The sequence below is a fragment of the Primulina eburnea genome, chromosome 3, assembly GCF_022965805.1.
Source record: "Primulina eburnea isolate SZY01 chromosome 3, ASM2296580v1, whole genome shotgun sequence".
Taxonomy (NCBI): domain Eukaryota; kingdom Viridiplantae; phylum Streptophyta; class Magnoliopsida; order Lamiales; family Gesneriaceae; genus Primulina; species Primulina eburnea.
The window spans coordinates 13,573,416-13,597,276 of NC_133103.1; the positions used below are offsets into that span (position 1 = coordinate 13,573,416).

The 23,861-nt window shown below is 31.0% G+C and overlaps 3 protein-coding genes across 5 annotated transcripts; all 3 read right to left on the bottom strand.

Moving 5' to 3' along the window:
• Positions 1–1,386: 1,386 nt before the first annotated feature.
• On the bottom strand, positions 1,387–6,358 carry LOC140826652 (uncharacterized). Of its 3 annotated transcripts, none has more exons than XM_073189121.1 (3): positions 5,872–6,358; positions 1,934–3,228; positions 1,387–1,403 (listed from the first exon to the last, which is right to left on the bottom strand). In XM_073189121.1, exons 1-2 carry the CDS (start codon positions 6,205–6,207, stop codon positions 1,942–1,944), a joined length of 1,623 nt encoding a protein of 540 aa, XP_073045222.1. In that variant the 5' UTR covers positions 6,208–6,358; the 3' UTR covers positions 1,387–1,403; positions 1,934–1,941. The 3 variants fall into 3 exon arrangements, with proteins under 3 accessions (XP_073045222.1, XP_073045221.1, XP_073045220.1); XM_073189120.1 differs by lacking the exon at positions 1,387–1,403 and adding an exon at positions 1,770–1,848; XM_073189119.1 differs by lacking the exon at positions 1,387–1,403 and having other exon boundaries at positions 1,770–3,228.
• A 1,783-nt stretch (positions 6,359–8,141) lies between these two features.
• Positions 8,142–9,365, bottom strand: LOC140828283 (zinc finger protein ZAT9-like). Its single transcript, XM_073191271.1, has one exon. It carries the CDS (start codon positions 9,244–9,246, stop codon positions 8,248–8,250), a length of 999 nt encoding a protein of 332 aa, XP_073047372.1. The 5' UTR covers positions 9,247–9,365; the 3' UTR covers positions 8,142–8,247.
• Positions 9,366–11,015: 1,650 nt separating this feature from the next.
• Positions 11,016–12,619, bottom strand: LOC140828284 (uncharacterized). The gene has a single exon (XM_073191272.1). The coding sequence runs from the start codon at positions 12,501–12,503 to the stop codon at positions 11,076–11,078; it is 1,428 nt and encodes a 475-aa protein (XP_073047373.1). The 5' UTR covers positions 12,504–12,619; the 3' UTR covers positions 11,016–11,075.
• Between the last annotated feature and the right edge of the window lie 11,242 nt (positions 12,620–23,861).

Here is a 23,861-nt window from a genome sequence, read left to right on the forward strand (position 1 = left end):
AACGAAATTTTTGAAATTTCCTAACTAAAAATTTTATAAGGAACTATACACTTGTAATTCAAATGTATTTAGATGAAATAACTGATTTGTTACTTACAACAAAGATAAATAACTGGTCGGTCAGTATTCACTATAAAAAAAATATATATTAATACAAAAAATACGCAAAAATGAAGATTTTGCCATTTTAAAATCATCATGGAATTTGTATGGGTGAACGTACTATTAAAGACTGAATTATCTTGGAATCCGGCAAGTTCGGCGGAAGAAGAGAGAAATGGTTGTGAGTGGAGCTGCTTCTTCTGATCTCCTGCATGGTCAGAATGGCCACAACTGTGTGTCGGAATATATCATCTCCGGCCACAAGAACCGCCATGTTTCCTTCTTGAGAGTGGAATATTACGTTGGCGTTGGACGGAGGGAATACGACATCGATGGTAGTTCCACATTCCTTAACTAGAAGTGGTATACCGTAGTGTACTTTACTGAAAATTATATATCGTATACCGTACCGAAAATTACGGTATAAGAAAATTCAAATCGATACCGTATCGAAATTTTCGATATACTTATAACTAGCATACGGATTATACCGAAATTATACGGTATGCCGAAAATTTCGGTACGATATCGATATATACTGTTTTATACAAAAAAAAATCTTATATTTTGAAAATATTATAAATTCATTGTTTTAAAAGATTACATATTTTAAAAAAATTATATTTTTTCGATATTCCGGTATGTATCGAAATTTTCAAATTGCATACCGTTATCTATCGAAAAATTCGGTATTGTTACTATATCGTATCGAAATCTTCCATATACCGAAAATTCGGTATATTTTCGGTACGGTAATCTCGATATTGAAAATTCGGTATTTTTTCCCACAGATATCCTTAACAAACTTCGAGATGGAATCAGAAGTGAAAACTGGATAGAAAATTAACAGAATGCTGACTTGACATTGAACATGTTAAACTTTCATGACATCAACTCAATATATTACGATAGATATCACGTCAACATTCCGTTAAAAAAAATATCAAAAGTTTAAAAAAAAAACATAATTTGCATGTCCAATTTTTTTTAAAAAAAAACAAGCAAATTTAGACGATAATTTTGTCTATTTTCCCAATATGGATTAATTGTCTTGAATGCTCGATGAAGATATACACACATATATAACACTTGTAGACACGATTCCGAAAAGAAATATGAAATTTATTTTTACCAAGTGTAATTAATGTTGCTGTAATTGAGAAGGACAACCATTTCACCATGGAGGTTTACCATATGTTTTCTTATCTTTTTCATTTTGTCTTCCATCTTAATGCATAACTCCCATTTGCTCCCCCAGCTATATATATATCCACCACTTCCTTTAGTTATTGTCGCAATTCCTGCACCATGCACCAAATGCTTGACTCGAAATCATCAAATCGTAATAAGAAAAATTTATATTCCCCTCATGCAACTTTCACATTTTTTAAATTTTTCTCATATATTATCCAACTTCGCCTTAGCATTTCAATAATAATAAAAAAGAATAAAATCGAAAAAGATACAAATTAGTAGACTAAGACTGTAAAAGAAAAATTTATATTCCCCTCATGTTTTTACCAATTGCATTTAAAAGTTTAGTAGCTTAATTATGGAAAAGAAATGCAACTTTAAAATAAATCGCTGGGAGGAGTGGAAAAGGGAATCAAAATTCTGGAAAATGGAAGTATAAAAGTAGCAGGCATTATCTATTTATAATAAATGTGTGAACATAAGAGAAGAAGCCTGCATGTTAAAAAGTTTCCAGGTCCAGCCTAGTAAACATAACATTTAAAGGCAAGGAAACTATTCAAATAAGCTAGTTCAAAACAAGTTAATCCCAGATATGTGACGAAAGAGAAATATCTTCACTAACAATCAGCAGCAGAACCTTGCTCACTAGGCCGACTCCTCGCCTTTTGATTGAACCTGCCCTGCTAAAGCATCTGATCCAGGATGTGCGTTCTGATATGAGGGTGGACCATCTGCACGATGTGCAAAAAGAGAGCCAACATCAATGGCTGTACCCGATGTAGCAAATGCAGTACAAGCAGCCACCCGTTCAGCTTGTCCCACAGCCAAACTAACTGGAGCAGGGTTTGCATTTTCTGCACCAGATTCTGAGTGTCCCTCGTTTTTATTTCCATCCGCATGCACAAGCTTTCCGCTTCCAGAGTTAGTTGAGAAGGATAGGGGTTGATTCATTGCTTCGGAATCCGTGCTCTCTGGATTAATTCCTGATGTTGGAGCATAAAAATTACAGCCATTTGCATCCAGTCCAGAAGCACCCTGAAATGGAACAAAACCCTGGTGATGAAGTTGAGGAGCAATGGAAGTTGAAGCAGTTGCTGCATTCTGGAGGAGGGCAAGAATTGCTGGGCTTAGCGCTTTAAGGACTTCCTGTCCAAGAATTTTGTTCTGTCTGAGGAAGGACTTAGCTTTTGAAAGGTGCTTCTTTCCCGTCAGATGACATTGAAAGACGGCTGCAGTGTCGCATTTGATATTACACAGTTCGCATATCAAGGGAATAACTTCTTTTGGCTTTCGAGGTTCTGCGGGGATTCCTGATTCATGGTGAGATCTCATTCTGTCACCGCCTTTTCCGCCGTGAATCTTATTCCTCAATCCACGTCCTCGACCTGCAGAACGATCCATCCTCAGTTTTTTTGCAGGTCCTACACTGGGTTCTACGTCTTCAACCTTTCGTTTCCCAGATTCTTTGTCAACTGGTCGATCGGATAAAGTCTCTGGATGAAGTTTCATCTCTCCATACCCCAGAACTGGGTTGGACCATGGAGGAACTTCTGGCCCTAATTCAGAACCAGATGCTTGTGGCATTTGCTCTTGAATCAATCTTTGGTTGCGATTCTGTAATTCTTCGTGAACTTTAACATTCTTTAAATGTTTTTTTCCTTGCCTGTGCGTTTCAAGAATTTCGGGAGTGTTGCAGTCAACTTTACAGAGTTCACACCATGCAACTTTTGGAGGTGGCAAAACAGGAGCCGCAGTAATCTGGTTGTGAGCATGTGCAGGTGCATTCTTAGGCGGTACATGGGGAGTACGGCCTCTGTCACGTCCCCGACCACGAAAAGGGCGACGCACTACACTTGGTGTATGGCCAGAATGACCTCGAGTACCTCCATGGCGTGGTCTGCCATCAATATCTCCATATGAAGGTTGGGCAATCTGCAGAATTACAAGAAAAGATACACAAGAATGTAGCTTATCACAAAAAATTTCATGAAGTAAAAGATGAGGTAGAAATATGCAGCACCATCATGGAAAGCTGATTATTGGCGCATTATGAAATTGAATTAAGGTTGAAAACGAACTTGAAAATGGCAAGACTAACTGTGAAGCGGAATCACAAACAAGTGAACTAGAAGTAAATCTTAATCTTTGAAAGAAGCCCACAGTGTCGAACCAAATAAATACAAATCAATAGCATTCCAGGAAAATAAACAAGGATCACACAAAATATAATTCAAATAACCAGACATCAATAAAGAACAATTGATCTTCAAAAGAGAAGGAAAACAGGTGTTGGATAAAATTATTTTAAAAAAATTCAAATGAAGGAATTCTTGTCTGAAAGAGGCCAACAAACATTAGTAAAAGTTATATGTTCACTAATTTCTTGTTTAGATAAATGTAAAACTGATGGCCGTCCATTTTATGAAAACTCACAGCCGCTGATATATTCTAGATGCAAAGCATCCACTTCTTTGGGAAGGTTTCAGCAGCTTCAAGATGGAGAGGAACAATAAGATGAAGTTACAAAATAATATCTGGATCATGTCTCAGATTCTCAAGTTTCTCGAGGTAACCTAAAAACAATGGTAACGCATAATTCATTTAGTCTATAACTCTTTGCGAAAAATTTCTGAAGGATCATCATTAGAAAGATAATTCATCCGCCCTTTCAAATGTATGACAACATGATAATTTCCCAATCCATGAAACTAAGTAGCAGGAAAAAAACAATGAGTATGCTTGTTTTTTTTCCGGTGTTCTGGATATTAACCTTGATGAGTTTTTGAAAGTGCATTGGGAAATGAACCGTATGATTGGTTTGTATGTAGAAGAAAATCAAAATTTACAATAGCAGTCAAATCAGGTAAATTTTGGTCAGATAATAGATTTTAATGTCTGGATATTTAAAAATGTTAAAATATACCATATTTTTTTTAAGATAACAAGAAAATAAGATGGCACTGTTGTTTTGGTCTTTAAAAATGAAAAATAGTTAAAGGTTTTCAATTTGTTTGAGAAATGTCTGCGCAGCAACATGGTTAACATCATCTGTTGATGGAAAGTATGAACATAATTTGTATTGCAGCCATGCTCACCGAACCATTTGAACTCTAAAGCAGCTAGGACAAAAACCCAAATTTTCTGTACACGACCTCTCGAGGTAATTAACCCGTTGCTTTAGGGTTCATCTGCATTTCATTGAAGTGTCTTGTTTCCTTCGAAAAAGAGTGGACAACTATGCGGAAACTAATGTTCACAAAAAATATCAAAATTACAACCACCCACCTGCACCTAGATCGGAAGAAGGATATAGCAAAAAGGAAGGAATGCATAAACTGACTCGCAAAATCTTCAATTGAGACCAATTCTTGTGACTGAGCACTTCTGCAAAGGACAAAAACAACTTTAGGCAAGGGGACTACATGAAATTGAAACTAAGTGTGCAACAGCCTGTCCAAGCTTCCTTTCATGCTGACAATATGATAATGTCTGAGCTTGTCCAGCCTCGAGCTTGAGCAGCCAATAAGTCAACCTTACACTTAAGCTCAAGCTCACCTTCATCATTTTGTCCAACCACACGAAAGGCTACTCCGCTCAGCTAATTATTAAAATCACGTAGCTATTTTATAGAGGGATTATTGATAAAACTGCCACTTCTTCATATGGAGCACTGACTTCCTTCCCTTTAAATTGGTATGTGGCATAATTAGCTGAGCAGAATAGTATCAACTTGGGGTAGTAAAGGTGTTGCTTGAATAGCCAAGAGGCAGTTTAAAATATAATACCCTAGCAAAATTAAGAGCCGAAACATCTAACCTTGGAAGGGAAGATGAAAGTCAAACATATTAAACACAACAAAATAATGCCACAAAAGACATTAGGCTGTATGATTTCAATGTAAATATGCTTCAAACCTTCAAGTACTCACAAATTTCAACATGGAGTGACCTAAACAAAGATCTAATCACCTACTCAAATCATTTGCACACATCTTAGCCACGTAGAATACTGATAAAAGAGAGATATACACGGCTTACGAGTGTTAAGGAAGGAGATTGATTTCTTGAGCTCCAATAGTGCCTAATAGTCTTTATGTAAAGCATTAAAGAAAAACAGTGTGTATAACAATTATCGGATGTTACGATTTGGCATTTGTGTTATCTCTCTATTCTTTGCTAATTTTATACACCAGGCGATACTCCAACACTACATTAGTGTATTTAATCGATCAAGTTCCAATTCCACCGCTATAAACGTCAAACAAACCTTTCCCTCCTCCATAATATAAAATCATTGAAAAAATGAACATCTAGGTAACGTGTGAAAACAACACTTCACAGTTTCAGGGGAAAAAAAAACCCATCACTTCACACTCGCACAAAAAACCAAATTTCATCAGGAAACCCATGATCCCCCACCCCAAATTAAAAAAAACGCCACAATCAAATCAGTCACTGATGGTTCTTTTTAAGAAACCGAGATTCAAATAAACGAAACACTCAGATTGAATCCAGAAAGAAAACCCAAATCAAATCCACAAAACAATCAATCCCACATAAAGAAACAGCTCTATACCATTTGTTCGGCCGGTATGCTACCCGCAACACCAGCACCAACTCCCCCATGGTGAGGATCCACATTCACAGCAGCTGCATGTTGATAATACTGGTGATAATAATACATCTGCGCTTGCTGCGATGGGACCGAAACCCCCGGTGGCTTTAGCTCTTGATGAACTTCCTGTTGCTGCTGCTGCACAGAGTAATTGTAATACAAATATCGCTGCTGAACATCGCTGCCGTATTGAGGATACGAATAAGCATAATAGCCTGCGGCGGATGGATCGTAAGCATTGATTTGATAGGCCGAAGGATCGAACGCTTGCTGCTGTAGATAATGAGAGGGATCCATAGGTATGGAATCCGTTGTTTTGCTGAAAATTTATGGAATCAATTTCAAGTTTTTGTCATTTCCATGGACGAATTTGGGCGAATCGGGCATTAGGGATGGGGAGGATCACTAGGATGAAGTAACGAACAATTGGCCTTTTACAAAAGAAAAAAACAAAAAAAATTCCACTCAACCCGTTCCTCACTCGGTTGGAGTTTAAAAAATATTTAAAGAAATTCAACTTTTAAAAATATTTTTATTAATATTTATTAAAAGAGTAAAAACTTTCTGTAAAAATAGCTACATCTATTTCGACCCATATAAAATAGATTGGTTGAGTTTGATCATTTCCAAACCCACAAAAATAACATGCGGCTCTTCCCGTCCTGTTTGATGACAAGTTACAAGCTAACCCATTTCAACACGTCAAATTACATATGAAATTGACTAGGTTTGTCCGCTCAACCTCTCTGCCACATAAAATTGATGAGTTGTGTTAATAATTTTTCTAATGCATCCAAAAATCGAAACGACACATCACACTAGCTCGTTTTAACATCTCTATTTTGCAAAGAGTATTTGAATATTTAGAATTTAAGGTATTTTGGGAAAATATCGAAAGACTTTATGATTTGTTTGGGTAAATATTCTTTGGAAAAATTTACACATTTTTTCTTGACATCAAAGTCTTTCTCCTTTCTCTCCCATTCGACGACCCTCTCTTCTTTAATTTTTCATACATCATTGGGAGCAGTCGACTTCAAATTAAAAGAAAATATTTAAGTCTTCAAGTAATTTGCACTTGGTGGTAAAATCTATTGATGTTTTTTTCTTCAATGAATTCTACATCGAAGAAAGGAAAGTCGAAAGCCTCCTTTGTTGAGTATGAATAATTTATTCTTTTACCGTTTATATTTTGTTGCATATGAGTACTCTATTATTTTTTGTTTACCATTTTTGTTACTTAGAGAATGCTTGCAATATCCTGCCATCATTATTTATCACAATATAATTCTTAAGTAAATATACTTTTTTAAGGAAAAAAGTAATCAAGAAAGTAAATTTGAAAATAAAAATGTGTTCTCCAGTAAGTTTATTTTTTTATTTTATTAATAGATCAGTATTACAACAACTCATTTACCAAACATATTTTCAAACCAATTTCAGCCTCCGGCTTCTACGTTCAAATACTACTCACATCTGATTCTTCTCACTTCTCCATAATCTATAAATTTAATCACTTCTGTCTTTAATTTTTTTTAAAAAAAATAATCAGCTCGAACGTCGAAGTCGAGTTCAATACATTATTGATTATTCTACAAGTTGATGATTATTACAACTTGGTCATGGTTAGAATAGAAAGAAAAGGAGTAGAAAGTTTGGAGTTGAAAGACTAAAAATTGTTGACTTGCTCCATGTTTGGGGATATTGAAGTCATGAGCCGGCAAAGTAAAGAGTCCTTACTGCGCGCTATTCGCCAGAAAATATCATTCAAAATACTTGAATATTTGAAAATAATATTTAAAAAATATGTTATATTGATCTTGATACGTAGTATGTGTATGTGATTTTGCGTCAATTTTTTTTTTTTAAATGAGAAAAGGAGAAAACTACTATTTGTGCATTATACCTATTATTTTTTTTTCTCTAGTGGAATGGAAGAATCCCCGAAACAACCGATTAGTCAACAGCATTCACTCAATTACAAATTGATTCAAGCCACCAAAAAATTTTGGTAATGTTATTTCTCATTTTGGAGGTGGACCGACCCATCAAATTTAGATTAATTTTATAATATACAATTTAAATATTTGATAATTCATGTTCATCGTTGGCAGATCACAGAAATTTAAAATTGGGAGCGACTAACCCATTGATCAATAACCAAAAAAAAAAAAACAACTTTACATAAATTATTTAGTTAATTAATGTTTCTTCATGGAATAAAATTGGCCAATTTGAACATCAATTAGCATGGTTCTTATTCAAGACTTTATAACTTCTAAATCCCACACTACATCTTGTTACAAAAATTCAAGTTGAACCAGTTTGTGCAAAAGTTTATGCGTCGAAAACAGCCGAGACCGCGATTTGGCTTATTTCATCTTCATCGCCATGAACTGGAGCTGGGAGATTAAGATCAATTTTCAAACTTTTACCAATTCTTGAAATTGATTCAACTGGACTACTACCAACAGGCCTGGCATTATTTCTTGAAATTCCTGATCCACCCCTAACAAAATGTGACCTTTTATGCCCTCCGAGGGCCCTCCCTGATGAAAACACCCGCTCACAAAAGGGGCACTCGTGTACTTTATCCTCCTCCACCACCGCAGCTGAGCCGCCACCGGAATCTGCTATCTCCAATGACGATTCGATGTTGGATGGGCAATGTCTGTTTTTCTTGTGGCTTGCCATGTGCCCTCCTAGTGCTTGATAGGACCTGAACAGCTTGTTACATGTTTCACACCTATATTTCCTTCTGACTTTATTCTTTCTCACTTTCGAAACAGCAGGATCTCCACAAAAATCATCTCCAAATTTATACATTTCTCTATAAAGATTTAATTTGTTTTCATGCCTCTCCCACTTGTCTCTAGACAGCATAATCAAACAATATGCAACATCTTCTTCCGGAGTAGCAGCACACTTCTTTGCTTCATCACCAAACTTTGATTTCTTGATCAACCCCGAAAAACTCCTAGTCCCAAATCTAGCGAACTCGGAAGTTCTCGAATCTCGGACCCTTTTCGATCTTCTGCAAATGGAATGATCCTTTGATGAGTCTGTGTCACTCTCCCCATCTTGAATCAGAGCAGAAGAAAACTCGGGATCCACCCCTTTTTCTTCATCGGTCCCATCATCTTTCTGTAATAAGTATTGTGATGAAATCGAAGAATACGATTCAACCGATCGAAGATCATCGATTTTTTCACAAGTGTTGTGTTCTCTTTCTTGTTTTGAAACGTAAAAACTCTTCAAATGAGATCTCATGTGCCCACCAAGAGCGCTTCCATTGGTAAAACTTCTTAAACAGACTTTGCAGCTGTGTCTATCCATTTTAGAAGAGTGAAAACAGAAGAGAATTAAACAAGATTGAAATGCTTGTGGTTTTTGCACACAGTGAGTGTGTTCGTGTCTCTTTATTTTTGTTTGGAGCTGCGAGATTTTATAATAATGCAAGAGAAAGGTCAAATTGTCTTAATATAAGAAATTTTAAGTGTACTTATAATGGGATTAATGGAAGGTTGCCAGAATATTAAACAGGATTTACTTTTATTTTCAAGTCAAGAAAACTGATAAAAGATGTTGCACAGAAAAAAGCAATGAAATAATAATTCCGTATTAGATTGAAAGCGAAGGCTGTATCAGTAAATTATAATTTGTGGGTTCAAAGATTTTTAAAAGTAAATTTTACTTGAAATTTTCGAGAATGAGGCTTATATTTCAAAAATATTATGTATGAAATTATAATAAAAATATATATATACACATAATTTTTATTTTTTGAGACCAAAAGGTAGTTACTAGTCACCCCTCTTATTTAATAAGATATAAATATTACGAATATATAATAATATATTGATAAAAACGACAGTTTTTTTTTTTATCAAATGTAAGTAACCTCAATCAAATTACATCCATGTATTCAAAACTTAAGATTTTTGACTGGTTAACCGCTAGTGGGTGAAAGGGAACAAAAATAGTATAGGAAGATTTGGCATGTCGGCTTGACCGAAAGTGAATTTTTATTAAAATTAAGGGTGTGTATCATGTGAGACCGTCTCACGGATCTTAATTTGTGAGACGGGTCAACCCTACCCATATTCACAATAAAAAATAATATTTTTTTTCATGGATGACCCAAATAAGAGATTTATCTCACAAATACGACCCGTGAGACCGTCTCACACAAGTTCATGACAGCTTAAACCAACAATATTGATATCTGTATCATGAATAAATTAAATGTAATTTATCCATTAAGTTGCAACAAATCAGTGAATAATTTTACATCTCTTACCTTTAAATTTAGCATCCCATATGCAAAATTGGACCTTAGCGTAAATTGTGGGACATTCAACATTCAAACAATACAAAGCTAGATTAGTTATAATTTGTAAATAATCAGTACAAGTTTTTGGCAAGTAAATGTCGTGTTTTTAGGGGCTTAATTTATTCGAGTACTGAGTACTGACTATATTAACATTAATTGAAAATATATAATTTAAATTTTATAAGTGCTTTGGGTGATTATACTTGGTCGGGTGGGTTTGGCGGATCTCAGGACCATTCCATCAAGAAAACGTCGGATCTGGACCCATCCTATCCCATTTTTAGCCCCACATCAAAACATAGCGGGTCCAATTCAGACTGGATCTTAGACAAATTTTTAATTATATATATTAAATACACAATTAAAAAGTCTAAAAAATAAATAGCTGATCAAAATTACGTCCAAACCATAACATTTTAATAGTAAGTTAATAATGTTAGAGATTTGGAAATTCGTTATTTAATATAATGTAAAATATAATATTATTAATATATGTATCCGACGAGTACGAGGCAGGTTTATGAAACCAGTTAGCTGCCCCGGCCCGGGTCTAAACCCGTCCGACAGGTTTAATGTGGGTCCGGGGTTTAAATCCCTAATTATTACAGATATTATAAAGATTTTAATTGATTTCGTAATCAAGTCAACTGAAGAAACTTGATGGCCATGGTTGAATCATTCACACTCCTAATGAGATTATGATGTTTGCTTTTATTTGAGGAAAATTGTGAAATGGGCTTCTGGAATGAAGACCAAACATTTCGATATCTTTACTGTGTAAATGTAATTAAAATGTACATCTAATGATCTAAATGTATATTTGGCGAGTGAATTATGATTCAGCAGCGGCTTCAGTTGTAGAACCGATTCCTACTTGCAACCATGAATTAACACTTGTGTCCATCTCCTTCAACTCACTAAATTTGGCCAACTTCACTTTACTCTCAACTTTTTTGTCAGAGTTTTGTGAACCGTTGTTATCGCCGTCGATCTCGTCGTCGGCATTGGTACCTGTTTTGAGCTTCTGAGACTGAGGGTACTGGCGGTTCTCGCCGGCTTGTGTGGACCCCATCCCATGATCGACCCACTTGGGTATTTGTAAGTCAGTGGAAACATCGAAGCTCAACGGGTTATGCGGGTCCCGTCTAATAGTCGACATGTCGTTGGCCCATGCGGGGACGTTGAGATCCAACGTGTCGGATTTGTCGTCGATCTTTGGTGGATGATGATGAACGGGTTCGATGTGAAACTTGGCTATTGAAGATGTGTCCGGTGAATAGGACGTGATCCAATGGCACCTCTTGTGCCCTCCGAGGGCTTGCCCTGACGAGAAGACACGGTGACAGATTGAGCATTCGTGCACTTTCGACTTCCTTTTCGCAGCTCCGACCAACGTAGGACCATGTTCGAAATGGTAAGCAGTATGTTTAGAGGAGAATAATTCTTCTTGTGCATTCATGTCATCATAGGCGGTAATGTTATCATCTAACTGATCTTGTTTAGCTGCGTAGCACCCTTTGACCTTCTTGTGGCTCGCTCTATGACCTCCAAGGGCTTGGTGAGAATTAAATACTTTTTTGCATGCTTTGCATTCAAACAACCCCTTTGGATTAGATATCCCTTTTGCCTTTTCAAAATACGCCCTACTCTGGCCAAGAAACGTTGTTGTGTAATTCCTCCTCTCCTCCTCCCGACTGGCAGAGGCGCATGATTCTTCTGGCTCGGGTGACGGTGGATCAACCGTAGTGTTAGCCAGTTGTACTAAGCATCTAGCAAGAAGGAGATCCTCCTCCTCGCTAGACGCATATGTCGTGCTCAAACTACCCACTTTTGTACGCAATGATCTCTTCCTCTTAGACCAACCACCCCCTCTCCTTCGGCCATCATCTTCGCCTTCGGACTGATCAGGCGAGGACACAAGGGACTCTGATGCGTCATCCGAGCTGCATTTCTTATGTTCAAGAAAGGACTTCCAAGACAAGAACTCCTTCCCACAATTCTCACAAGTCCTACAACTTTTGAGCCTATTTGGATTAGTTCTCAATTTATACATTCTCTTACTACAAACCCTATCACCCCCTCCAATCTTCTCCTCCCAATCACTTGCATGATCGTCATCATCTAGATTCCCATTCTCATCGCCAATCCCATGTGCCCTCATGTGCCCACCAAGTGCCCTCCCACACATAAAACCCTTCTTGCAAACTCTACAATAGTGCTTAAAATTTGGTGGGGCCTGCTCATCTACACAATTATCCATGAAAATCGACACTAGAATCAAATTCTTACAAGAAAAGGGTGTGTTAGTTTGTTTGAGTAGGAAAAAAAAAACTAAAATAATGATTAGACTGACATGAATAGAGATTGGAGCTTGTTTTGTAGTAGAAAGTTGTGGGAGTGTATGGTCAAAAGAATGTCACTCCTAGTTTTTAGTTGGAGTAATTAATGGTTTGTGGAGGAATTTGTATGGTAAAAAGAACACCAATCCTAGTTTATAGTTGGAGTAACTGTTTTGTGGAGGAGAGGTAGAGGTAGAGAAAAATAGGAGTGTTGGTGTATAGTGTGCGACAAGTGGAAGGAGGGGCTTCACATTAGAATAACAAAAGACCATTTCTACCTCTTTCTATTAGAGATGCCAGTGTTTAAGTAATTAAACTAATGTATGAAATTGGTACATTCACATATTTTTTCAACTATATTTTTTTTATTCATATTGTCGTCATGTCGTGTATGTTGATAAATATACGGCTTTTTTGCATTCGTCTCTTCATTTATCAAGTGCAAAAATTATAACATAAACATCATGATTAGAACTAACTTCCAATTAAAAAGAAATATATAAAACTTTTTAAAAAATAAAATTTTAAAATCTATTGAATATTAATTCAGATTACAACATTGCTCGTGTTTCCATAATTAAAATTCAAAATCGATATTATGCTCTCTTTTTTCTTAATTCATAAATCTAAGGGTTGGAAGACTAGAGAACTCGAGCCGTTACATGGAGAATCGCGGGTGAAACCAGTGGACCTAAGGTCCGGTTTCATGTTACTCTCTTGATGCGCATTTTTTGTGTGTGCTGCCTCTTCTTAATTCAGTATGGCCTACATTGCGTGCTTTGGCCCACATCTTGAAACCGTATATTGGGCCTGTCTAGCCTAATCCACTGAAGAGAGGCTCGTGGACTAAGAGATTCTCAAGGGGAGTGAAGCACTTCTTGAATTTTAGTTGGTGGAAGTCTGTTTGTGAAAATCAACTACTCTTATAATTTCTATCACTTTTAACCAAAAGTTATAAGTAAAAATGAGATATTTTTTCTACTTATGTTTTTTTTATTAACGGTCTAAAATTACAATTTGACATTTGAACCTTTTAAAAATTTATCATGTTTCATAGTTAATCTCAATTTTTATAAATATTTTTGGAGATTTTTTAAAATGTAAAATTTTATTTATATATGATTTTGGAATTAATTTCATAAAATTCAAAATTATATTTTATTACAAGCATTTTATATTTAAAATTTTTTTATATAATTTACATTTCCATATTATTCTTTTAACATGTTTTGTGAATTTATATAATTTTTTTCATTTTTTTTAGTTTTTATTAAATCTTATATAAATTTTCAAGCATTCATGTTATAAAAAGATAAATTAATTTTGATACAAATATTCAAAATTTAATAGTAATTTATATAAATACATTGTTGATGGTATCATGAATATCATAATCTAGATAAATAAAAAATATAAATGTTATGTAAGTTGTTAAGGATATAGTTGTAATTTGACAATTTGAAAAAAAAAAAGAAGAAGATTGAAAGCAGTTTTTTTCCAAGGCAAAAAATTGCGTGAGACGGTCTCACGGGTCGTATCTGTAAGACGGATCTTTTATTTGGGTCACCCATACAAAAGTATTACTTTTTATGCTAAAAATATTACTCTTTATTGTAAATATGGGTAGGATTGACTCGTCTCATAGATTATGATCCGTGAGACGGTCTCATATGAGATCTACTCATTTTCCAAAGACTTCGAACTTTTGTTTCTCATCGAATTTCAAAAAATCTCTAAAATGATGCTTTAAAATAACAAAATGCTCTCCCAAAAACTCCTTAAACGGGGCCTTCACTCTAACGAGGCTGAATCTCTTTTCTGCTCATTTCTTAAATGGTAAATGAGTGTATATCACTTAGAAATTTGCCATTTCTATTTCCTATGTTTGTCTTTTGTAGATTTTAATCCTTTATGTAGTCAAAATTGTATTTTGTTTTTTCTTGTATCTTTTAATTCTCGATAATTTTGATTTTTTTAATCGAAATATTGATGTGATATTGTAATCGTGAGCTCCACATCAGCTATGATATAATCGAATCGAATCGAGTCGAGTCGAGCCGAGCTCTTAAATATTTGAGTTTCGTTCATTTATAATCGAGTCGAGCTTTTTTTAACGAATATATTCATGTCTTACGAGATTATTTGAGTTTTTATCGGACATAAACGAGCTTAATTAATGTGGATTATAAATATAAATATTCATTTAATTCATTAAAATTTGAATTATATATTTAGAGAAAATATAACATTCTTGTTAAAATTTATAATTTTATTCAATTAATATATTTTCTATATTTTTCATGAGTAGAGTGCAAAAATCTATACATTCAATATCTAAATTATTATTTTTCATCTAAAAGACTGAGTCAATTAATGAACTTGTTTATGAGCTGACGAGCTCGAATATTATAAAGTTTGAGCTGGATTTGTTTATTTTAATGAGCATCATCAAACAAGCTCAAACAATTTTATATCGAATCAAATTTCGAACGGCTCACGAACAGTTTGAAACATTTACATCTCTACACATCAGTGTTAAATCAGCGCTATATCAAAAAAAAAAAAAACCAAAACAAATATAACAAAGAAATATTATAAATTATTTGTAGCCGACAAGTACTTTTCCAAGATACGACATTGGAAACCGGGCGATCTAGGGTTATTTTCATTATTGACTTGAGGTTTGATCACAAAAAAGTGTGTTAAAGACATCTTTTATTAAGTTATTGATCAGTTTATAAATAACAAAATTTTCCATTCAAATCATCAACGAGAAAAATAAAAATTTATAAAATTATTTTTGTGGTTTGACTCATATGATTTTTAGTTATTATTTTTACATATTTCTCAATATCATCTTTAAACAATTAACATATTTTTCTGCGAGCTATTTAAGAAACATAATTTTTTTAGTGAACTCGAAATTTGATGGCTAGATTTTATATATTTTAAAATTCTTTACATTTCTTTCATATTTTCGTATGCGATGAAAAATGTATTTGATTTTATTTCTGTAGGACCGAATGCTTACCGTTTTACCAAAAGTTATAGCTAGTAGTAATGATGCAACTCAAATCTTTTAAACATCACAGAAGTTCAAGCACCACGGTTCGATCGCTCTACCAAGCAGGGACAATTATTGTACCCAACAATCTCCCTCCCAATAATTGCACACCTTGCAATCAATGAGAATCGAACCCGTGACCTTGGCTCTAATACCAATTGTAGGACCGAATACTTACCGCTTTACCAAAAGCTATAACTAGTAGTAATGATGCTACTCAAATTTTTAAACAGCACAGAAGCTCAAGCACCACGGTTCGATCGCTCTACCAAACAGGGACAATTATTGCACCCAACAATTTCTTACCAAACTTATTCACATTAAAACTGTTCAAATACCTAATTTATTATTTATAATATAACAAAGATATAAATAATATAAATAAAAGGTAGCTTTGATTGTTTGAATCATATATTTATTAACTATTTTTTAAATTTTTTTTTAAAAAAGTTGACCTCAAGAAAATGTTGACCAGAGTAAAAAAAAAAAAAAAAAATTACCCCTATATTTGTTTTAATAATTACGGGGATTTAACAGATTTCAATCAATTGTATTAGAGATTTTGTTAACATTTAAATTGTTAAATCCCCCTTTTAAAATTTATTGAAATTAAAATTAAGCGGTGATAATTTTAAAATTCTCATTAGATATCTAACAGTAATAGGAACCCTTAATTTGTGGTGTATATTAAAAGTTTGCAAACTGGAAAAAATTTAGCAATAAAATAGATGTGTAACAGACAATCATATATTAATATTAGATCTTTTGTGAGACGATTTTACATAAATTTTTTTCGTGGGACGAGTTAACTCTGCTCATACATAAAATAAAAATTTATTTTTAGATCTAAACAAAATATCTGTCTCGTAAAATTGATCTGTGAGACAGTTTCACATGAGCTTGTGTGTATTAATCGACAAAGAAAATTTTCACCCCGAAATCGGAGCACACTGTCCCGAAGGGAGAAGCGGAAATTCGGAGTCGGCGAAATTTTTTACAATTTATAATTGTTATCTATAATATAATAATATTATTTAACTATCACATTTTTAATACTAATTAGATGCACATTATTCATCCCCTTTTTTCCTGCAAATCAAACTCGATTAATTAATACGAGAGAAAGGGACAAGAATCTAAAAAAATATAGATATAAATTTTGGATAAATATTATGTGGATGGATTTGGAATGTTTGAAGATTTTTAAATGGAAAGTGTGTGGTATTGTCATAGAACAAGCGTTTGCTTCGTGTTCCAATGATTTGAGTGTTCCGAGTCCCAAGTTGTCCCAAATTCAAATTATTGTCAAGTATCCAAATCATAATAGCTGTCACGCTTTCAATATTCATTAATCAGTGAATCATTTATTTAAATAAATTTTTAAAAGCCATAATTGTAGTAAACATATTTGTATCTAATAATGTCATATGTACAATTAAATTTGTATAATAATTTTTACAATATAAAAATTTCATTTATCAAAATCTCATTATAGATTCAATGTAAAATCTCACGAAATAATAACAAATTTTCATGATATAATTGTAGTAAATAGCATTGTACGATATTTTACTCTTTTACGAAATTAGAAAATAGTTGGTTTTAATTGGATTTTTATTTTTTTTTATTATCGGAGTAGAGAAGATTACAGTTGAATTTCGAAATTGAGATCTTATCCTAAATTTAAGATCTTGATATCAGATGAACTACAAATTATCGACTTGATGCATCTTGTTTTTTTCCTTAATGACAGATGAAATGAAGCATTTCAATGGCATTTGGATGAATTAATTTGAAATTAGATATTTCAAATCTATAATGACAAATCCATTTGTTTAAATTGGCTAATAAACTTTACAATGAATTTTAAATCTAAAATAATTATTATTTTTTTACTAATTGAGAGATTTCAAATTCACTCCAACATAGATTTATTTCAAATTATCTCATAAAATATTTCATCATATCCAAATATAACCTTATTTATTATTATAAATATCAAAAAACGGCTTAACATGGTAATAAATAATTCATCGCCAATTATATTAAACTATACTAATAAAAGCTTGAATAAAGAAACATTTGTAGAATCTTTTTTCCAAACAAGATTAGTTGGCCGACATTTCAATCCGATCATTTTGCGCATATACGTTAAATTGTCAAGTCGAGAATTGACAATGTATAAATTGATATTTCATCTATTCTCTACACATAATAAATGATATTGTTATTAACTTCTGCGAGAAGAAATATAAATAATTGAAAAACTTACAAAGCTAAAAAATTATGAAATATTTGAATTCTTATCGCTTAACGCAACTATGAGATAAATGATGGTAAATTTAAAATAATAATAATAATAACGATAAGCGAAGATAGTCATATATTTTCACGATTATTACTTTTCAAATTTAATACAACCATTATTCCCCTATATTTATTATTTCATTTAAACATGGTGAAATTAAGGGTAATTTGTAGAAAAATACATCTGTCCAAGATTTATTTAAGATTCAGTACCCAACAGTTTTTTTTGTATTTTAGTACCTGACAAAATACCAACTTAGTTTTAGTACATATTTCATGCATTTTTACATTTTTACCCTTTTAATTAATAAAAAAATATATAAATACTTAATTTTGTTGGATATCTTCTCTTTCCACTCATCAATCCCGATGCATTTGGATGACATGTATATTTAATTTAAATATTTTTTATTTAAAAAAAAAACAAATTCACAACTAATTGAATTTTTTGAAATACTTAGTTTTACTTGTGAAATACTTAATTTCAATTTTAAAATACTTGATTCAGTAAATGAAATACTCAGAATGTTTATTAAAAACTGGATATTCAAACATGCATTTAAAAAAAAAACAAATTCGCAACTAATTGAATTTTTTGAAATACTTAGTTTTACTTGTAAAATACTTAATTTCAATTTTCAAATACTTGATTTAGTAAATGAAATACTCAGAATGTGTATTAAAAACCTGGATATTCGAGTATGCATTTTTAAAAAAAAACTTTTCGCAACTAATTGAATTTTTTGAAATACTTAGTTTTACTTATGAAATACTTAATTTAAATTTTAAAATACTTGATTTAGTAAATGAAATACTCAGAATGTGTATTAAAAAGCTGGAAATTCGAATATGCATTAAAAAAAAAAACAAATTCGTAACTAACTGAATTTTTTGAAATACTTAGTTTTACTTGTAAAATACTTAATTTTAATTTTAAAACTACTTGATTTAGAAAATGAAATACTCAGAATGTGTATTAAAAACTGGATATTCGAATATGCATTTAAAAAAAACAACTTCGCAACTAATTGAATTTTTGAAATACTTAGTTTTACTTGTGAAATACTTAATTTTAATTTTAAAATACTTGATTTAGTAAATGAAATACTCAGAATGTGTATTAAAAAGCTGGATTTTCGAATATGCATTAAAAAAAAAAACAAATTCGCAACTAATTGAATTTTTTGAAATACTTAGTTTTACTTGTGAAATACTTAATTGTAATTTTAAAATACTTGATTTAGTAAAAGAAATACTCAGAATATGTATTAAAAAATTGGATATTTGAATATGCATTTAAAAAAAAAAATTCGCAACTAATTGAATTTTTTGAAATACTTAGTTTTACTTGTGAAATACTTAATTTTAATTTTAAAATACTTGATTTTGTAAATGAAATACTCAGATTGTGTATTAGAAAACTGGATATTCGAATATGCATTTAAAAAAAAATCGCAACTAATTGAATTTTTTGAAAAACTTAGTTTTACTTATGAAATACTTAATTTTAATTTTAAAATATTTGATTTAGTAAATGAAATACTTAGAATGTTGTATTAAAATACTGGATATTCGAATATGTAACGTAAGTTCACCAAATGCTCGCATTTCCTTCCAAGATGCATTTAAATGACATGTTTATTTCATTTTAATATACTTGATTTGGTAAATGAGATATTCAGAATGTGTATTAAAATACTGGATAAGTACTAATTTTAGTTTCAAATTACTTTATTTCATAAATGAGATACTTAAAATAGATTATAAAATACTGGATATTCGAATATGCATTATGATGCAATTTCAATGCAAATGAAATTATAACAAATACATTGCTCATCATTTCTCATGAAATAAAAATAACAATTTATTTCGGTATACAAATTAAGAACTTACTTTTACTCCGGGACAAGTATGCTACTATATTTTTGTTAAAAGTAAGTGCTTATTTTGATCTACAAACAACTTACTCTTACTCCACGATCAGTAATGAACTGTTTCATTTCTTTAAATGACTATGAATAAGTATTCTAATGAATCTTAGTTGGAAAAACCAATCATAACTGAATTTACGTTGCATATTCGAATATCCAGTATTCTATCACATATTATGAGTATCTCATTTACCAAATCAAGTATTTTAATATTAAAATTAGGTATTTCGCAAGTAAAAGTAAGTACTTCAAAATATTCCATGTTTAGTGATCGAGCAAAACCTTCATTGTAAAATTCATAGTGATCGAGCATAACTTCAAAATGTTCCATGCTTAGTTGCGATTTTTTTTAAAAAAATAAAGAAAATATCTAAATAAAATGAACATGTCATCCAAATGCATCTTGGATAGAATACGAGCATTTGATTAACTTACGTTGCATATTCGAATTTACTAGTATTTTAATACTCATTATGAGTATCTCATTTACCAAATCAAATATTTTAAAATTGAAATTAGGTATTTCGCAAGTAAAACTAAGTACTTGAAAAAGTTCAATGCTTAGTTGCTAATTTGTTTTTTTAACAATAAAATAAATAATTAAATGAAATGAACATGTCATCCAAATGGATCTTGGATGGAAATGCGAGCATTTGGTGAACTTGCGTTGTATATTCGAATATCCAGTTTTTTTATACAAATTCTGAGTATTTCATTTACTAAATCAAGTATTTTAAAATTAAAATAAGTATTTCATAAGTAAAACTAAGTATTTCAAAAAATTCCATTAGTTGCGATTTTTTTTAATGCATATTCGAATATCTCGTTTTTTAATACACATTCTGAGTATTTCATTTACAAAATCAAATATTTTAAAATTGAAATTAATTATTTCACAAGTAAAACTAAGTATTTTAAAAAATTCAATTAGTTGCGAATTTGTTTTTTTAAAATGCATATTCGAATATCCAGTTTTTAATACACATTATGAGTATTTCATTTACTAAATCAAGTATTTTAAAATTAAAATTAAGTATTTCACAAGTAAAAGTAAGTATTTCAAAAAATTCAATTAGTTGAGATTTTTTTAGATGTATATTCGAATATATAGTTTTTTAATACACATTCTAAGTATTTCATTTACAAACTCAAGTATTTTAAAATTGAAATTAATTATTTTACAAGTAAAACTAAGTATTTCAAAAAATTCAATTAGGTGCGAATTTGTTTTTTTTAAATGCATATTCGAATATCCAGTTTTTAATACACATTCTGAGTATTTCATTTACTAAATCAAGTATTTAAAATTAAAATTAAGTATTTCACAAGTAAAACTAAGTATTTCAAAAAATTCAATTAGTTGCGAATTTGTTTTTTTTTTTTAAATGAATATTCGAATATCCAGTTTTTTAATACACATTCTGAGTATTTCATTTACTAAATCAAGTATTTTAAAATGAAATGAACATGTCATCCAAATACATCTTGGAAGGAAATGCGAGCATTTGGTGAACTTACGTTACATATTCGAATATCCAGTATTTTAATACAACATTCTAAGTATTTCATTTACCCCTCGCTAATCTACTTAATTCGTTCGACAATGATCTATGATTTCGACGATATTTCATATCCAATTGAACACGCCCTCTCAAGCTATGCCAAACTAATTAAACTCAGTGAAGTAATTAAATCTCTTTAATTATTTATCAGATGAATTGCATGTCGTTTTATTAAATCCACTAGCTTTCGACCTACTGAACTATGACTATCGACGTATATCCGACTTCATATTTATCTGTAAATTTTAAATCCACGGATTAAGTTACTTGTTCCTATCACGGGATATTCTCTCGAAGAACATTGTCCGGAAATCTTCAAATCTTCGCTCTAAGCCTTTTTTCTTTTTCAAAGCTTTGTGTCTGTTGAAAAGTCCTTGAACATGTCATCCAAATACATCTTGGATGGAAACGTGAGCACTTGGTGAACTTACGCTGCATATTCGAATATCCAGTATTTTAATACTCATTATGAGTATCTCATTTAACAAATCAAGTATTTTAAAACTGAAATTAATTATTTCGCAAGTAAAACTAAGTACTTGAAAAAGTTCAATGCTTAGTTGCGAATTTTTTTTTAAAAAAATAAAGAAAATATATAAATAAAATGAACATGTCATCCAAATGCATCTTGGATAGAATGCGAGCATTTGGTGAACTTACGTTGCATATTCGAATTTTCAGTATTTTAATACTCATTCTGAGTATCTCATTTATCAAATCAAGTATTTTAAAATTGAAATTAGGTATTTCGCAAGTAAAACTAGGTACTTGAAAAAGTTCAATACTTAGTTGCGAATTTGTTTTTTTAACAATAAAAAAATAATTAAATGAAATAAACATATCATCCAAATGGATCTTGGATGGAAATGCAAGCATTTGGTGAACTTGCGTTGTATATTCGAATATCCAGTTTTTAAATACACATTCTGAGTATTTCATTTACTAAATCAAATATTTTAAAATTAAAATTAAGTATTTCATAAGTAAAACTAAGTATTTCAAAAATTCAATTAGTTGCGATTTTTTTTAAAAGCATATTCGAATATCCAGTTTTTTAATACACATTCTGAGTATTTCATTTACAAAATCAAGTATTTTAAAATTGAAATTAATTATTTCACAAGTAAAACTAAGTATTTCAAAAATTTCAATTAGTTGCGAATTTGTTTTTTTTAAATGCATATTCGAATATCCAGTTTTTAATACACATTCTGAGTATTTCATTTACTAAATCAAGTATTTTAAAATTAAAATTAAGTATTTCATAAGTAAAACGAATTATTTCAAAAAATTCAATTAGTTGCGATTTTTTTAAATTCATATTCGAATATCCAGATTTTTAATACACATTCTGAGTATTTCATTTACTAAATCAAGTACTTTAAAATTTAAACTAAATATTTCATAAGTAAAACTAAGTATTTCAAAAAATTCAATTAGTTACGAATTTGTTTTTTTTTTTTTAAATGCATATTCCAATATCCAATTTTTTAATACACATTCTGAGTATTTCATTTATTAAAAAAAGTATTTTAAAATTAAAATAAAGTATTTAACAAGTAAAACGAAGTATTTCAAAAAATTCAATTAGTTGCGAATTTGTTTTTAAATGCATATTTGAATATCCAGTTTTTTAATACACAATCTGAGTATTTCATTTACAAAATCAAGTATTTTAAAATTGAAATTAATTATTTCACAAGTAAAACTAAGTATTTCAAAAAATTCAATTAGTTGCGAATTTGTTTTTTTAAAATGCATATTCGAATATCCTGTTTTTAATACACATTCTGAGTATTTCATTTACTAAATCAAGTATTTTAAAATTAAAATTAAGTATTTCACAAGTAAAACTAAGTATTTCAAAAAATTCAATTAGTTGCGAATTTTTTTTAATGCATATTCAAATATCCAGTTTTTTAATACATATTCTGAGTATTTCTTTTACTAAATCAAGTATTTTAAAATTACAATTAATTATTTCACAAGTAAAACTAAGTATTTCAAAAAATTCAATTAGTTGCGAATTTGTTTTTTTTAAATGCATATTCGAATATCCAGGTTTTTAATACACATTCTGAGTATTTCATTTACTAAATCAAGTATTTTAAAATTAAAATTAAGTAATTCACAAGTAAAACTAAGTATTTCAAAAATTCAATTAGTTGCGAAGTTGTTTTTTTATTTTAAATGCATATTCGAATATCCAGTTTTTAATACACATTCTGAGTATTTCATTTTCTAAATCAAGTAGTTTTAAAATTAAAATTAAGTATTTTACAAGTAAAACTAAGTATTTCAAAAAATTCAGTTAGTTACGAATTTGTTTTTTTTTTTTTAATGCATATTCGAATTTCCAGCTTTTTAATACACATTCTGAGTATTTAATTTACTAAATCAAGTATTTTAAAA

Coding starts and splice junctions, on each gene's coding strand:
- LOC140828283 (XM_073191271.1), bottom strand. CDS start 9,246: ATGGATAGACACAGCTGCAAAGTCTGTTTAAGAAGTTTTACCAATGGA.
- LOC140826652 (XM_073189121.1), bottom strand. CDS start 6,207: ATGGATCCCTCTCATTATCTACAGCAGCAAGCGTTCGATCCTTCGGCC. Junction 3,229..5,871: donor GCATACCGGCCGAACAAATG/GTATAGAGCTGT, acceptor GTAATTCTGCAG/ATTGCCCAACCTTCATATGG.
- LOC140828284 (XM_073191272.1), bottom strand. CDS start 12,503: ATGGATAATTGTGTAGATGAGCAGGCCCCACCAAATTTTAAGCACTAT.